Source organism: Muntiacus reevesi, chromosome 4, assembly GCF_963930625.1.
Source record: "Muntiacus reevesi chromosome 4, mMunRee1.1, whole genome shotgun sequence".
NCBI classification, from domain to species: Eukaryota; Metazoa; Chordata; class Mammalia; order Artiodactyla; family Cervidae; genus Muntiacus; species Muntiacus reevesi.
The window spans coordinates 155,743,845-155,762,395 of NC_089252.1; the positions used below are offsets into that span (position 1 = coordinate 155,743,845).

At 36.7% G+C, this 18,551-nt stretch overlaps 1 protein-coding gene across 1 annotated transcript in view; it reads right to left on the bottom strand.

The window, feature by feature from the left end:
- The window catches only part of MUC19 (mucin 19, oligomeric), a 136,489-nt gene that overhangs the window by 13,774 nt on the left and 104,164 nt on the right, over nt 1-18,551 (bottom strand). Inside the window, 19 exon segments of the mRNA XM_065935089.1 lie at nt 1,801-1,854; nt 2,488-2,545; nt 3,009-3,049; nt 3,450-3,503; nt 5,509-5,562; nt 6,523-6,576; nt 6,719-6,772; nt 7,329-7,382; nt 8,079-8,132; nt 8,371-8,418; nt 9,731-9,784; nt 9,945-10,028; nt 11,191-11,244; nt 11,662-11,709; nt 12,282-12,335; nt 13,221-13,274; nt 14,425-14,478; nt 15,331-15,384; nt 16,677-16,727. Coding sequence (XP_065791161.1) covers nt 1,801-1,854; nt 2,488-2,545; nt 3,009-3,049; nt 3,450-3,503; nt 5,509-5,562; nt 6,523-6,576; nt 6,719-6,772; nt 7,329-7,382; nt 8,079-8,132; nt 8,371-8,418; nt 9,731-9,784; nt 9,945-10,028; nt 11,191-11,244; nt 11,662-11,709; nt 12,282-12,335; nt 13,221-13,274; nt 14,425-14,478; nt 15,331-15,384; nt 16,677-16,727 — 1,032 coding nt within the window.

Here is an 18,551-nt window from a genome sequence, read left to right on the forward strand (position 1 = left end):
GTCGCAAAGAGTCAGACGCGACTGAGTGACTAACACTCCTTCACTGTGACCCTGGTAACTATCACTCAAGAGTCCCCCTCTGTTGGTGACAAAAACTATCTTCACACTGAACTATTTTACTTCATATATCCTGTTTTCCTGGTTTTCCTGGCTGTCTAGTGTTAATTTTGAGGGGAGTGTTTTATGAACTGTTTTTATATTTTGAATATTAACCTCTTGTCAGTCATATCATTTGCAAATATTGTCTGCTATTCAAGATTTTTTTTGTTTCATTGATGGTTTCCTTTGATATGAAAAAGCTTTTAAGTATAATTAAATTCCATTCGTGGTTTTGTTTTGTTTTGTTTTGCTTTTGTTTTTGCTTCAGGAGACAGATCCAAAAAACATTGCTATGGTTTATGTCAAAGTGTTATACCTATGTTCTCTTCTAAGAGTTTTATGGTTTCAGGTCTTACATTTAGGTCTTTAATGTGTACATGCTAAGTCACTTCAGTCATATTCGACTCTTTGTGACCCTATGAACTGGGGCCTGCCAGGCTCCTCTGTTTATGGAATTCTATAGGCAAAAATACTAGAGTGGGTTGCCATGCCCTACTCCATGGGATCTTCCCAACCCAAGGATTGAACTCACATCTCTTACATCTCCTGCATTGGCAGGCAGTTTCTTTACCACTAAAGAAGCCAAAGCTACCACATGGCCAGAACTGGGAAGCCAGAACTACCATATGCCCCCACAATTCCTGGATATATATTCAAACAAATATAAAAACTCTAGTTCAAAAAGATACATGCACTCCAATGTACATAGCAGTACTATTTAGAGTAGCCAAGAGAGGGAAACAAACCAAGTGCCCATCAACAGATAAATGGTTAAAGAAGATGTAGAAAAAAAAATATATATGTACATATATATATGCATATATACACAATTTTATATATATACACACACATATATATAATAGAATATTATAAAGAAGATGTAGAATATATTTAAATGGAATATTACTCTGCCAAAAAAGAATGAAATTCAGCCATTTGCAACAATGTGGATGAATTTAAAGAGTACTATGCTTAGTGAAATATATCATGCAAAGACCAACACTATATGTGGTATCGCTTATTTATATGTGGAATCTAACAAGTAAAACAAACAAAATGCATAGTGGATACTAGTGGGGAAAGGGAAGAAGAAAAGGACAAGATAGGGATAGGGGATTAACAAATACAAACTACCATATATAATATAGATAAGCAGTAAGTAAATATTATAATGATACATTTAGGGAATACAGTCATTGTTTTGCAATAATTTTAAAGAGACTATGATCTATGAAAATACTGGTGCACTATGCTATACATCTGAAACTAATACTATATTGTTTAAAAAAAAAAAGGCAATGAAAAATAGTGCCCATATCTTCCTGTCACTGTGGGAAGGTAGGAGACTAACTTCATTCTTGGAGCACCAATTGGCAAACAGAGATTGCCTAATCACATGGACCAACCTCTCCACTACTGTCTCCAGTACTTTTCCACTAGTTCACCCCAGAATTTTAAAACTCTCCTGCTCTTTATTTCAGCAAAGTTAAATTCAAAATCTCAACCCTAATGCAATGCTCTTGACTTCTGTTTCATAATCTTAAAGTCTTCTTTGTCTAACTCCATCTGATACAGTTTTTCTTTTATACTTCAAGTTTAATATTGATAGACATAAATATTCCTTTTCTGAAACACTTGAGTGTTAAAGGGGAGAAGAATGTTGAACATGTTAACTTCATTAGAGTTAGTAAATTCCGTTACCTGGGCTGGAACTTTCTGAGACACTGGTAACTCTGCTTGACACCGCAGCAGTACCTGCAAAGACAAATGAGGGTCACTTCATATCAGACATAGCTTCTATTGCTAGCCTCGGAGATCAATAACAGGAAGAGAAAGGAAGTCAGATGAAAGTCTAGGCTAATGCAGTTAACCCATAGAGCAATTTTATGAAGTAAAAAATAAACAAAAAACAATGACAGAAAAAAAACCCCTCTGAGCAGAAGAAGCCACGTGGCTTTTATAACTTGTTGAGGAAATGCTGGCTGGATTTCAGCCTCTCACTCCTCCCTTTAGCAGCAGTGCCCTTGTGTACTTTTACAAAATTATCTGGCGGCTCTGCATGGAGTCCTGAAACTCAGAACAAGAAAACAATAGATGGCTGGAAGAGGACATGCTCTAAAAAGGTTCTGCCCATTTCCTGGCCCTTTATCATTACCCTACACATTCCCTTGTGTTGAAGCAAAGGCATAGGAATCATTAACTGAGAACACAACAGATTTGAACCACTGACACTTGCTTGCCTCCCAATTCCAGTGCTAGTCCCTAAGAAAGGTAAATAAGACTGAAGTTAGAACTTGCTGTGCTGGTGTTACAACAGACAGTAAATTCCAGAGAAGGGCTGTGATTTTTCTAGGCTTAACTACTTAGAGCCACTTATTAAATATTTACTTGCCTGTATTGGAACTTTCAGGAATAACTGTTGTGCCAGAGGCTCTCCCAGTGGTACCTGCAATAAGAGAGAAGCATGAGCCTCATGAAGCCTTTCTCACCCTAAGAAGAGCACTATATTGACAAGTGTTCCTGTTTCTCTGAAGCAATAGAAAACAGTTTAACAATTTTTCTTGCACAAAATGTTAAGCTTGGCATATTTTCCAAAACACTTTCTCATGACTTTCAAATAAAATATAGGAGGAAAAGTCACACTTGCACTATAGGTCTTATTTCTCTAAATATAGAATCATCTAGAATCTGATAGTCAATGAGAGGATGTCTGTCCTATAGTCTCATGATTTACTTCTAGTGACTTAACTTCCCAGTTTCCCAGCACTGAAACAAAAACAAAATAAGACAAACAAACAAACAAAAAAAAAAAGAAAAAAATTGTCTAAACTTGTGATCAAGGGTTAGGCATCTCAATCAAAGCCTTAATTAACAAATTTATTTCATCTAGTATAGCGATCTTCCCTCACTTCTTGGCTACTGGTGACCCCTACTGACTGTGGGCTATTGCCTGACAAAACAAAGGGAGAAAATTTTCAAATAAAGAATGTATCTAGAGAATTACATCTATATTATGTTCTCTAGGAAAACCCAGGGAGATGATAGAGGTCATCCTTATGATCTGTTATTAAATTAAAAGAAACCAGTTTTAAGCCATGTTAGTTTTCATTCATAACCCATATGCAGTAAACTCAAATGAAAAAAATATTGAAAATCCAAAACATGGCAAAACTCACCTGACAAAATTCTTATTTCAGTGGTTCTAACATGTTCTTTAAAAGTTGTTGCTTCAAGATGAGCAAAGGAGGAAAAATTGAGAAGCTGGAGTTTGAAAATGTGAAAATAATATAGCAGTGTATGATCTTCTCCCTAGAGCCACTTAAAGGAGCATTCCTTTCACTTTGACTTACCTGCATTGAAACCTCCAGGTGAGGATGTAGTTCCAGAGCTTGTCCTAGTGGTAACTGGGAAGGGAGAGAGAAGAAAAGAAAGGAAAAAAAAATGGACAGGGATAACTTTCTTATTGGATGGAGATCATGGTTCAGGATAAATAATGTGTTTTTGTAAAAGACTACATTCCTTCTCTAGGATTCCTTATTCCAAAAGGTGAAATAAATATTGTTTGATGTGTTTCATTTCCTGTGGTAAACTCCAGTTTCCTAAGATCCTTCTTTTCTGGAATTAGTATCATGGAGATGGATGTCTCTCCCATCTTCACTTTTTTAACTTCCCCATCCTCACATATTTTGCTTCTATTAATGGTAGATTGGCTCCCTGAAATTATGTTAGGGACTCCTGAAAGTTAAAATGGGAAGGATCAAGAATCTTGACATTAAAAAAAAAAAAAAGAAGAATCTTGACATTTTAATTAATTATTTTGAGCCAATTCTTTTAATTTCAAAGTTTTATAATTGTAAGGCTAGGCTCTCAGGGGAAAAAAAATTAAAAACACCTATGTTCCCCACAAATTCTGGTTGACCCTGTTTGATCTGACATTCTAAATCCCGAAATCAGAAGAAATATAGTCTTTAGCACTTCCAGACTCTGCTTTATGGATTTGACTTAACCCACATTAGCAATTGCTGAGCCACAACTCCTCCCTTTTACAGGCTTAGTTCATTGCCCACCTATATGACCCAAGGAATCATCTTTCAATTTATTTTTCATCTCTTCTCACTCTGTACGTTCACCATAAGGAAATCTACCTTACCATAAGGAAAGCAACCACAATTTAAAATAGCATTTGTCAGTAAATCACTAACAAATCTCTCTCTCCAATGAAACCTATCTTCTGTATTCTGGTTGCACTTATTTCTCCTGCTGAGCATAGTAACTGGATACCTCAGAGCACCTTAAACTAAAACTGTCAAAAATCTGACCTCACTATATCGCCTGTCAGTTTTTATTCTTTTTCTTCCCCCAGTATATGCCAAAATTTAGTGGATGGCACTCACATCCATCCACACAGGCACTCAAACTATGAATTAGAATTCATCCACAGTCCTTGCTACCCTTTATCCCTCCCATCACCACGCTGAAATTGATTCTCACTTGTCAACAGATTTCTCATTCCTTTTGATCACCCTTCTGCCTTCTATTTTCTCACATCACTGCCTTATTTCGGTCTCTAATCATGCCTAACTTCTAACAGTCTCAAATTGGATGACATCTCCACCCTTACTCTCCTACTCTCCTTCATATCAATTCTCTAATTAATCTTCTAATTAATCTTCCGAAAAGGCAAATCTGTGCATGGTAATCAACATATCAAATAACTTTTAATTGTACCTATTGACCATGGAATCATGTTTTAAGTTGTTGTGCCATACCTGACACCTGACATCACAATATTTTATGGTAAAATATAAAATTGATGCATCATCTCATTTTTTCCTTATTTCAGGAAAGTTCTGTTACAATTTTGAGATATAGAAGTTCCAAAGAACCTCCCAGCACCTGCTCTTGTGGTTCTCTCTCATCATCTGGGTTGCATTTCATAAGTATGCTGGACTGTAATAATTTCCTGAACTGCTTTACACTACCATGCTTTTTAATAGAATAGAGGAAATATTTCTTCCCTGATCATTTCCATTTTTTTAAACAAAAAATCTCAATGCAAGGCTCTAAGAATGCCTTAAGTTTATTTCAATCACCTTAATTTACCTGGGTTGGAAACTTCTTGGTAGCAGTGACTTCATCTTATGTGATGGTAGTGACAATGAAGACAAGTAAAGTATCAGTCTTCAAAAAAGGACTCTTGTTTTCATGATGATACTTACTGTCAGAAAACTATGTTCTAATAAATATGAGTCTGATGAAATCTTTAGTCCAGGGAATTACAGTGTGCTAAAATGACCAGTTTTAATTGGCTCAAAAGGCTTCAAATGCAAAATTTTGTCATCTTCTCTCTATAGAAAACCCTACAAATAACCAGCTAAATCTCAACAGTTATGCAATAGCATGACTGACCTCTTTGTATTCCACTCCCAGTGGCATCACTGTTGAGTCTTGAAGCGGTAGTTTCTAGGGGTAAAAAAGAAAAATGTAACATAATTTTAAACAATTTTGAAATCTGGAAAAATGTGTTGTAATAATAGAAGAAATGGCCCCAAAGAAGATGGTTTTTGCTTGAGATACTTATAGAGAGCTTTCTTTGGTAACTTTGACTAACTTGTGTTGGAATCTTCTGAAACAAATATGACAAAAAATGATATACCAGTGGTATTTGAATTGGAAGTGAAAATGAGGTTGGGAGAGAATGATAGATTATGCAATTGAGAGAGAGATAGTAACAACTTTTTTAGTCCTTAGAATAGCATAAGTGGATAATTCACATGATTTTTAAAAGCAGTAAAGGGGCTTCTTTGGGCAAAGAGAAACAAATACCATGTTTTTCCAGTATCTCTTTCGTTTCCCCAGCCAATAAATGCAAAAGTCTCAGAAAAGAGACCTTTCTCTATGGTTTAAGGCTTTGGGTAAAAGTGATTTTCCTCTGCACATTTATTTCATTTCCTGTGATTTGGTTTCCTGTTGCTTCAGTGGGTCCTCCTCGGGTGTGTGTTCAGGGGTATAAATTTTTTAAATTTGATTTGTTGAGACTTTGATCATGAGGCTAAACCCACAAGAATGTGCTTTACATGCAAGAGAAGCCCAAGATGAACGAATTAAACATATAACACTAAACAGAAGTAGAATTTTCTGGTGCCCTGGAAACTCCAGTTAATCCTGAAGTAGCACCTGCAGTGGCAAGGCGGATAAAGGATTGAGAACAACACATCATTCTTAGCTTCAGAGAATCACATCTGAAAAGCTGATATATGGAGAAATTCAGTCTAAAGAGCCAAATCTGACTCACCTGATGTACTGTCTCTTCAAATGGAATATGAAACTCTTTCTCAGTCAGTTTTCTTACTCATCCATCATCTAACACAAACTTAAATAAAAAACTGTTGAACCCAAAGGCAGAAAGAGCCAACCCCTCACCAGCTGCTGTTCCAGCTTCAGTGCTTGTTCTGACTTCTGTAGGAGTTGTAGCCTCTGAGAAGAAATAGGAAAAAGTGGTATGGGATGCAGAACTTCGGGGAAATGTATGAGTATTACTATCTGTAATATCTCTATAGGAGACATCAGGTCTCTAAAGTTCAGATAGGGAGGTTTCTTCAACTTTTCCATGACTCACTTGTGTTGGAACTTCCAGGTGCGATGGTTGTGCCAGTAGTCACCGCCATGGTAACTGAGATCACAAGAGGAGAGAATCAATTTGTGAATCCCTTTTACTAGGGATTCAAACTAGGGTTTGCTTTAGAACAAACAATATCAGGAACTTTATTGCTTTAAAGTGATACATCATGTGTGGTCTCTATTATGCCACTTTATTACAAATATACCCAAAAAGGCAATTCACATGGGATAAAATGAAGGGCACTTAATATCTTAATAAGTGAAGTGAGTGAAAGTCGCTCAGTCATGTCCAACTCTTTGCAACCCCATGGACTATAGAGTCCACGAAATTCTCTAGGCCAGAATACTGGGGTGGGTAGCCTTTCTCTTCTCCAGGGAATCTTTCCAACCCAGGGATCAAACCCAGGTCTCTCACATTGCAGGCAGATTCTTTACCAGCAGAGCCACAAGGGAAACCCAATATCCTAATAATTTGTACCCAAAATGAGATTCAGATAGAATAGAGCAAAACTCCCCTTAAATTTATTTTTTTCCCTTAAATTTATAATAGCCAACATGATTTAGATTAAGATGAAGAGAAAAATAATTGTTTAGTTGCTAGTGCTCACCTATTTTAATTCCACCCTGGGTGGTTTCACCACTTCCCAAAGAAGTCGTAGCCCCTAAGTGAAAGAAAGAAAAGAGAAGAATATTAAATTTCAGTAAAACTCTAGGAGGTGTTATGGGGGGAGAGGAGGGGACAAAATCCTTGAACCTTTTATTTGACTCATGGCATGTTATGATAATGTACCTTTTAAATAAGGGGAAATAGTATCTTTAAAATTAATGTCTGGCCAAGAGTTTTGTTAACGACGAATTAAACTTCACTGTTGATTGGTGCTTTGTGTAAATACATCTTAACATTTGTGTTGAGAGGGGCTTTAAGAAGGACAGTTTGTTGTAGGAGAGCAATTCTGTACATGAGTTTAAGCATACTTGTTGCATTGTCTCTGCAGATTCTATTTTTGTTTACAATATTAAAATGTATGTTAGCAAAAATGGGTGGATTTTCAAATAAAATGCAGGTTCCACAAAACTTTTGTTATGATATTCTGGTCTGAGGCACATTTTCTTTTTTCTGTTTTTCTTTATCATTGTTTTTGTTATTTTTTACTAATAAAACTATACCCCAGTGCTTATATTTGATGATTTAATAAAATGTAAAATATATTTTTAAAAAATACATTTTGAAGATGCATATAACTCAGAAAAGTTGAGTGGTATCCACTGAGTATGGTAGGGACGGTTTGAAGGAGTTGAAGGAAGAAGCCAAACCATCACTGAAGTTTCTTATACTCCCCATTAGGTTAATACTTTACCTGTGTTAGAGCTTCCAGGTGCAACTGTTGTGCCAGAGATTGCACCAGTGGTACCTGAAGCAGAAGAGAGAAACAGAGAATTCAAATAGTGATGCATTTACCAACCTGAGAATGGCCCATAAGACTGTCTGGGACTTGAAGAGATAAGATTCTTCTTAGAGTTATCTTGTCAAAACAAGGTGCATTCTCCATTTTTAAATTCAGAGTCACAATAAGGACATTGGTTAATGTCCCAGATGATTTGCTTCTTAGAGTTAAATATCAGAGGTTTCTGCGCCTCTCCCATATTTACCTGTTTTACTTCCAGGGCTTGACCTCTCAGATGTGCCAGTGGTAGCTCCTAATGACAAGAAATAGAAACAATATTTGAGTAAATGCATTTAATTGCATTTAAGTTCATAACATCTGAAATTCAAAATTTAATAGGGGTAAACTTCCAGATTTGCTCCCACCAGCTCTACTTCCTTAGCTATAACTGTATGGAAATATTAATATGTTGCCTCCATCTTACGCCAGGGGAATAGCTTGAATGTCAGAAAAGAGAATCCTTTCTGGACTCCCCTCTTAAGAAGAACAGTTTAAGGTTTACCCCAGAAGAAATGATAGAATCATCCTAAATAAGAGCTTCCTTTAGCAAACGCCCTATGAAAAGGCAGAACTCAAGAACTGCCAGTTTCCTTTCTTTGGTTATGTTTCCTTCTCTGGAGGCTCTAACTTCTGCGAGTGACAAGGTAGAGAGTAGTGAGGGCTAACAGAAAGTCATAAAAAGACATCCTGTGCTATTGCTCCAGAACTTGCCCCAAGAGAGAAATTATGGCCCTGTTTTCTCATTGATTCCCCTGGGTTGGAACCCCCAGGTGAGATAGTGCTGTCAAGACTCCCTCCAGTACTATCTGAAAGCAAAACTGAATGGTATCATTATGTCAATTTTATTTCTAAAAAATAAGAGCATTTTCTATATAGGATAGGAAAATTATCCTATACTAGTTTCTTTATTATGTGACTTATTTACTATGTGAAAAGGTGGTTTTCAGGGATAGTTTGTTCCATAGTTTTTAATATTTTTTCCAATCCAATATTTTATTCCCCATAAAAATTTGGCAGGGCAAGGGTGCAATGTGGGGTGACTCTGAGAGTCTTAATGATAGTATTCCTTTCTCTGGGATCCATGTCAGGGACAAAAGGCATTTTCTTTTACTTACCCGTTTTAATGCCAGTGACTTGGCTACTAGATCCCCCTAGAAGAATAAGCAATGAAGGGTTGATGGCCCACTATATTTTTATTTGGGTAAAGTATTGATGTTATAGAAATTTTAAAGTTCAGGAAAAGTTTAGACATGTGACAAAGAAGTCTAGTGATACAGTATGGTAGTCATAGTAGAGTATCATGGCTAAGTGGATGGACTTTGAAGCCATACTGCCTGAGCTGAAATCTGCTATTTGTTGTGTGACTTTGTACAAGTTAGTTAACATCTCCGAGCCATAGATTTTCTTATCTATGAAAATACAGTTACCTCACAATTTGTGGTGAGAGAAAAGCAATAATAATACATTGTGGAATAGCTCCTGGCACATAGTTAGCACTCAGAAGAGTTAGTTATTATTGCTATCGTAAATGAAAAGCGAAGAGGTTATGATGCTTGTGTGCTCACCTGTATTTATTCCACTTCCTGTGGTCTCACTGCCTCCAGAGGGCATTATAGCTTCTAAGAGAGAATAAAAGTTTTTTATTTTTTTAATGTAAGATGAAGAGAATTTAGCATTCTGAGAAAAGTTAAGGGTACTTTTCTTGATCATGGCACCATGAAGATCCTTTAGTAGTAGAGGTTTTCCTGTTGGAGCGGTCTCTCCAGTTAGTTGGCTCACCTGTTTTTGAACTCCCAGGTCCAAGTTTAGTGCCAGAAGCTTCCCTTGTGGTACCTGCAACAAGAAGAGAAGTGGTGACTTTTCCTCTCATGGGGGGAATCTGGTCAACCTTTGGGCTTTTTCAGCTGCTTGTGAATTATTCGTGTTCTCTTACGTGTAGTTTTATTCCCAAATCAACCAAAGATGCAAAGTTCTCAACATAAGAACATCTTCTAGAATTTAAAGGTAGTAAGGTAGGGATTCTTCATGCTCTGACCCTTATTCTTCTGCCCACTATGGTCCCCTAATGTGCTTCCTGTTCTTTCATTTATTTATACTCCCGTGGTAGTTCCTAAGAGGATGAAAATAGGAAGACTTTTGAATGTAAAGATAGACAGCTATTGGAATAACCACTGGACACCTTCAGTCACTTTTGTTTTCAAGGAAGAATCTAATTAACAGAGATCAGTTTCCTGTGTTTATTGTAGCCTTCTGTTTACCTGAAATAGAACCCTCTGGGACTCTTTCCTTCATTTAATTTCATAGTGATGCATAAATTGGGAAACAGAAAAAGAAGACTTTCTAGACATTTACTACTGCTTCTCTCATTTACTGAGATCTATATATATGAGGCTTAACCACAGAAACAGAGGGACTTGAAAAATCTGCCCAGTTTAATTCAAAATCAAGTAACAAACAAAACACTGTTGATATGAGATGAAAGTTCCTAAAAACTTCCTCCACAAGAAATTATTCTACAAGAAACAAAATTGCATAGTTGACCATGGAATAAGGCAGGTATCAGGAGTGACAACTCCTTTCATAGTCAAAAAATCCATGAGTAATTTACAGTCAGCCCTCTGTATCCACAGTCCCTCCATATCCATGGTTCCACATCCATGGATTCAACCAACCACAGATTGCAAGGTAACAATAATATTTACTATTGAAAAAAAAATCCAGGTATAAATGGACCTGTGCAGTTCAAACCCATGTTGTTCAAGGGTCAGCTATAATTTATCAACAAAAGTCTTACACCACACACACAATAATTCTCATCTATTTTCCATTCCACTACAGTAGTTTTAATTACTCCAGTGAAAGTTGTGGCTTCTGGAAATAAAAAAAAGAAGAAACAGATAAAAGGTAAGGATTTAGGAAGAAAGGAAAATAGGCTATGATGTTCTTACATTAGAAGATCAATGTGAAGACATTTTTGTCATCTTATTTTCAGAAAGGATGCTTCCTTTCCAGCTTGCTAACTTACCTGTATTGGAACTTCCAGGTTCAACAGTGGTACTGAAGGCCATAGCTGGGGTAGCTGAAATGCGAAGGATTTGGGATTAACATGGTGAATCTTTCACATCGAGGCAATCTGTGCATAAAATCAGTGTATAAAAATAGGTGTATTTTTCCAGAACCACATCATTCAGTGTTACATTGTGCATGGCCGCTTCCACAGGTACCATTCACATTTTGTCCATCTGGCAGCCCTGTGAGCATACCCTTTCATTGGCCTTTCTGCTCCTGGATTGAATCATGCATGTTTTTCTCATGCATCAATTTATCATCCGTTCCACAAATACTTATTGAGTCCTGTTAAGTACTAGAGATTCATCAGTGAATAAAATAAGTGAAGATTTTTTTTTCACTCAAGAAGCCTATTTTCTAGTAGACCTAGTTAGCAAGTATAACACAAGAGCTTCAGCTAAGAACAGAGGACTTTTTCCACATTTACCTGTTTTCCTTTCAGTGACTTGATTGTCTGATGCTCCAGAGGTTGTCCCTAATGGTTGAAAGTAGGATAAAAGATTCTGTGTGTGTTATCATCGTTAATCATTCATGGAAACAACCAACCATTAGGCGATTTAGAATTTAAAGCTCAAGTTAAATGTCAAATGGGAGGCAAAAAATATATAAGTTCATTTTAGTCATCTTCTTATTTGAGACAGAACTTTCTGGGACAGTGCTGACTCCTGCAGTAACACCTATAATATCCAATGGATTAGTCTTCTGGGGAATTACTACTCTACTGCCCTCTTCAGAAATGCACACAAGGCCAGGCAGTATTTTTGAGGTGTGAATCAAGTTTTTTTGACCCTACATATGGACTGGAGGATCTCCCCTCCCTGTATAATCTCTCTGATCCAGGGGCAAATTCATGATGGTTCCCAAAAGCAAAGCTTACATCTGGGAATCCTAGTTCTCACTGATTTCATCACAGTGACTCTGAGGCTTTCTAAGGAAATTTTAACCTCTTGAAAAAGGAAATTAAGATAGTGAAAAAGTATGTTTGGGGATACATATTTTTCCTTGAGGTTAGATAAGGGATGATTGGCTTTGTATAAATCCTATTACCAGTGCTAGAACTTCTAGATGCAATAGTTGGGCTTAAGACTACACTACTGGTACCTGAAATTATAAAGGAAAAGGGATTATATGACATTTCCTTTACATTCAAAAAAGGGCTAAGAAAAAAATCATTATGCTTCTTTTCACGCATTGAAGGCCTATTCTAGGATTCCTCATATATCTTCCCACAAGTACACTTCTTTCCAAAAAAGTTAACTGCATTTTCACACTAGAAGTCCTTTTATTATGAATATTGGTAATTATCAGGGAGATATTTATATTTTCTCATGATCACTTATTTGACTGTCAAAAACTTGGCTCCCTGGTACAATTCTCTGGACTCCTGAAGAGAAGAGACGAGACAGATTGTGAAAGAGAGAGAGCGTATTCTGCCATATATATATATAGTCAAAGGTTTGGGTAAAACATTAATACTCTGGAATTTGGAGGCTCAGACAAAGACTTCCATAGATTATATGCAATCTAGTATACTCTGCACTCTGCATTTATTTCAGCCAGAAGGAATTCACAAAAAGGGTAACTTTCTGGATTCTAGCTAATATGCCAGTGATATTTATAATACCAATGGATAAATCCCATACTTCTTTAAAATTGAAGCAGTGAAGCTCAATTCTGTATTTAATGGATTTTCAAAAAGATTTTATCTCTAATAGCAACCCATTTTGACTCACTTGCAGTGCCCCTAAATTTCACACAAACTCTTTCAAGGAAAGCCTAGACAGTTCTAAAACTGATGACCTCAAATCACAGACTCTTCATTCTCACAGGTTTGAGCTCTAGTTCTAGTCTCTTTTGTGGAAGTTGTGATCTCTGAGGGAAGCAACAGGATAATAATAAAATCTGGGAATCTGGATATAGAAGCCCTAAGAGATAGATCATGATATCTGAGATTAAATATGGAGAATTTCCTTCTTGTTAACCTACCTGTGTTAGGACTTCCAGATGCAATGGCCGTTCCAGACAATTCCCCAGTGGTACCTAAAATGCAAAAAGTAAATTTTTGTTCCAAGTTCATCTTGGAAGCATCAATGTGTCCCTAAAGCACTGGTATCATTTCTGAAGACTAGCTGTGAAAATGGAAAATAAATAATTTTACAGCATTTCATTTCCCAGGTCAGCCTTGGATAAATGTGTTGCAACTGGGTTTCCCCTTTCACCATGCAATAAGAAGAAGCTAGAGTAAAAATCACTCTTACCTATTTTACTTCCAGGGACATATCCACCTGCTGTGCCAGAAGTGACTAAGTGAGGGAATAAAGTATGGTTTATTCTTTGTAAGAAGTAATCTTTGATATAAGTTGTAATGTCCTGATTGCCTTCATGAAGCTTTCCAATGAGGATAAATAGGAAATAAATGAAAAATATCATGTATATGAGAGAGATGATAGAGTGCAGGCTGTGGGTGGAATGCAAGCTGGATAAGGAAGATTGGAAGGACTCAGGGGGTTTGGATACATGCAATATGCATGCACACATTTTTTTTCAGGAAAAACAAGTCCTTGTAAGTCATAACACTGAGGACAGCCTGACTGAGACATCTGAGGTCTTAGAATTCCAAAGAATAATTACTTGGGTTGACATGGTACAATACTGCTAAAGGAGTTCAAGAAGAGAATATGACAATTAGTTGACCCTAAAGCTATACCCAGGTTATCAGTGATGGCTTCCCCTCTGCCCTGGCCTTGGAATATACATAGTGACCACATTTCCTATAGTGGGAGCCATATGCAAGGATGCATCCTGGATAGAGCAATGTGTTGTTGAAACCTTCAGGACAGTATATATAACTGAACTCAGTTAAGGCCTCTATATAAACTTTTAAGATTCTCACAGGTAGATGCAGAGATCTATTTGTCTGACAGCTGCCCAAGACAAGACTTGTACGTAAGTTCCCTTGCTTATTAAACCTGCTACCCACCGATCTGGAGTGTTTTGCCTCTCTTTGGTCTCATCTTGCCCTTTGTGGATCTGAAAGCCAAGTTTCAGATTTCATCCAGGAAACTCCTGAGTATTTGAATGAATAGATACATCAAGTCCCTCTCTCATATTCCTTCCCATTCATTTTCTCACCACAGAAACCGAAATAAAGAAATAGTGAGAGCTCCAGGTTTTAGATTAAAAAACTCACCTCCTGGCAGTCCTCCTTGGGTGGTCCCACTGCCTCCTATGGAGCTTGTGACTTCTGAAAGAAAAAAATAAGGGGGGAGTGAAGACTAGGGGTGTGGATAGGACATTCTGGGTTTCTATAGTCTATATCTCCTGAGGGTTCATGTTCAGAACTCCTGACCTGTGTTGGCCCTTCCAGGACCCAGAGTTTTGCCAGATATGCTCTCAGTTGTGCCTGAAATAAAAGAATTGTGGTAGATTTGTTACCCATGATGAAATGGACATGGGATTTTTAAAAAACTGTTTCTCCCATATACCAGTGAATTTATTCCTCTGGACTTCCTAGTTTCAAGAGATCATCCATGTATTTCTTTCAAAATATTTCATTTCCTTCACAAATTTATGGATAAAGTCCTCTGCCACTGAGACCTCCTTTTAGGTTCTAGTTAAAGAAGACAGGTTTGGGGCCAAATCACCTGTATAACTATTGGGAATGGGCTATGTGATGGCCTGTTAGAGCAAACATGGAGGCTTATTAGAGCCCAAAAGGAAAAAGTTGAAGGGTTTCAAATGAAATTATTGATGTCAAATATCGAACATCTGCTAAAATTGTGCCCAATATCCTAAATATGGAAGCTCAAATAGTTTTGATATATTTCAGACAAGACTTTTTACTGGGAAGATATCATTAGTAGAAAGCACAATTAGTAACTCAGTAGTGCTCACCTGTGATTATTCCAATTCTTGCTGTTCTACTTTCCCCTAAGGAAGTTGTGGACTCTGAGAGAGGGGGAAATGGAAGAGAGATGATTGGAAACCATGTAAGGATCATAGAAAAGATATGGTAGTTCTCTTACATAGGATAACACTTGAGGAACCTCATCATAACTGGACCCATGGAAGATTCCCTACCATTTTGTTGAATTACCTGTGTTGGAACTTCCAGGGGCAACAGTTGTGCCTGGGATTACCTTAGTGGTACCTGAAATGCAAAAGATCCAGTCATCACAGTGACTTGTGTTTGTCTCCTAAAGTCCTGCCTCTAGGAGAAATGTGCCATATCAAAGGGTCCTCTCACTGCTTTCCTGATGAGGTGAGAGTTGTATGACTTTTCTATTATTCATGTCATTAAGAAAGCAATCAAAATATCCCCAAGTTGAAGCAACTTTCTCAAACATCTCATTTATTCCAAGACAGGAAGAAGGGTGGTTTTCTCCCAGGTTCACCTGTCACACGCCCAGTCGCTTGGCCTCCTGCTACAGCAGTGTTATCTTCTGTGGGATGAAAGGCAGGAAAATATTTGAATGTGCCAAGGAAAATACTGAATACTGTCATTGATTATTTAAGCAAAGAAAATCTTTATATAGTAGGACTGTTCACATCACTTTCTCTTCCTCCCAGGTATGTAATATTCCTTGGTTCCCTCTAACATACTAGTGATGTGTATGCCATCCCAAGGGGAAACTCTTCACACTAATTATACACCAGCCCATCTTTAGACAGTTACAAGCTAGATTATGTATTGAAAGATCTTCCATAACATGTTAAATCAAAAAGGCAATGAAAACTACTCTGTAAGAGATCACACCTCCCAATAGGTTAGTCTATGGAGAGTCAAAATTCATGCTAAACCCCAGACTTCAAGCCACTCATTCTTACCAGGTCTGAGCCCAGTTCCAGATGTGTTGTCGCTTGCTATTAAAGTTGTGGCCTCTGAGGAAATAAAATGATGAATGACGAGGTCTGAGGATTTGGGATAATAGGAAAAGAATGACACTGATATTGTACAAGAATGGGTTTACTAACTACCTTATGCGGTTAAAGAAAGAAAGAAAGAAAGCTGAGTGCCTAAGAATTGTTTCTTTTGAACTGTGGTGTTGGAGAAGACTCTTGAGAGTCCCTTGGCCTGCAAGGAGATCCAACCAGTCCATCCTAAAGGAGATCGGTCCTGGGTGTTCATTGGAAGGACTGATGTTGAAGCTGAAACTCCAATATTTTGGCCACCTGATGCGAAGAGCTGACTCATTTGAAAAGACCCTGATGCTGGGAAAGATTGAGGGCAGGAAGAGAAGGGGACGACAGAGGATGAGATGGTTGGATGGCATCACCTACTCAATGGACATGGGTTTGGGTAGACTCTGGCAGTTTGTGATGGACAGGTAGAGGCCTGGCGTGCTGCGGTTCATGGGTTCACAAAGATTTGGACACAACTGAGTGACTGAACTGAACTGAACTATGCAGCTAAATATCATGAGTTCCTTCTTGTTAACCTACCTGTGTGGAAACTCCCAGATATAGTTCCCTTGGAGAATTCTCCTGAAGTACCTAGAGTGAGAAAAATTAAAAGATCAACACAGCATTAGCTCCCCCAATGAATACTGAAGTAACACTGGAAGACCTTTCCTGCAGAGTTTTAATTCTAAAGGAAATGAACCATCAATTACTTTCCAGTTTCCTGTCCTGACCCACCTATTTACTCCTTTTTCATAGATCCCACTGACAGTGAAAGCAGACTTTGTGTCTCCCTCACTAGTTTTACTTCCAGACCTGGGCTCCCTGGTGTGGAAGGAAGGAAAGAGGCAAGGGGGCAAGGAAAGAGTGAGGAGGCAAAAGGCAGATGATGGGTTCATCTTTACATTGACTCTAGCACTCTGATAAGGTGAAATGTTATTTCAAGGCACTTTGTGAAAAAGTATAATTTTGTCATTTTAATTTCAATTTATCTGCAATGTGTTCTGGTGGAATTATGTTGTCTGAGCCTAATAAAGGAAAGATTAAATTCATGTTTTAGTTAAATAATATATTTGAATTTTTATTTTTAAAATCCATTTCAGTGCTTCAACTGCCATCATGTATAACATTTTTATTAAAAAAACAAGAATATGTTATTTTCATTGAGATTATCTTAGAAATTCAACTCAGGGTGAGAAATACCTCTTGGAAGAGAAATTGTAAAATGCTCTTTTAAGAAATCATCTATGATCACAAATTATTAACTAAAAACAGAAACATTTCCCTTTTCCCATATAAAATGTTTACACATATATAGTTCTTTGCTTCCAGTTAAAGGCTAAAATCTTGAACTTGGAAAATGCCAAAAAAAAAAAAAGAAAGAAAAGGCAAAATACATATTGTGCCCAGTAGTCACACACTAGTGACTATGAAATTAATTTACTATTATGATGTTCTGTACATAATTTGAAGCATGGTTATTCATTTAGATTAACATAACTATAGGCTGAATAGATAATAATTATACATATAGTCTGAATCAAATTATATTCTAGTGATAGTTTGTAAAATAATTTTACTTAAGTAGAGTTTGTAATAGCAGCTAGAATAAGTATAGGGTAAATCTTTAAAACAGAAAAATAAAGAATAAACAATCTATTCCTTAAATAAGAAACAATTTAGTTACTAAAACCTAGGTTCTATTAGACAACCTGCAAACTGAGAAATGATGTTTTTCTCAACATGCTCATGATATGAGTATATTACTAGTCTGGAAACTTGATAATATACTGTAGCCTTAAATAAAGAATTTAATTCATTTATTGTTAGGAAAAAATTGCCTTATAAGTATTTGTGAATTTTGTGTAATGTTGCAATAATTGCAAAAAGAAATTAAGAAATAAAATTTTGATTTGTAAAACATAATATTATAGTTTTAATAAATAAAATGTCCCAAATCTTGCAGTTTCAGAATAGCAAAGGCCAAAGTTTGATAATACATTAAAATTTGTAAACCTCTTTTTATTATCTGCTGCTGTAGTTCTTATCTGCAGTTAGAAATGGGGAAATTTAAGCTTTGTAAATATTAAAAGCAAAATTTTTTATTAATGGATAACTAAAGATAATTGTATATTTGCCTTAGTGGAAGATGTCCTTGTGGTAAAGAACAGACCTTGAATCAGTAAACAATGGATAGAAATATTGTCTTCACTATTTTCTGTAGAACTTGGACCAAACTTATATACTATCTTTTCTAAGTTCTTCATGAGTAAAATGAGATAGCAATACTTATGTAAATATTTAAATTAGACAGTATATTTAAGAGCATTGTATTAACTGGAATTATTATTACTTATTTTGAATTTTTAAATAGCCAATGAGCATGAAAACAAGTCCAGAAAATGCATCTGGCATCCC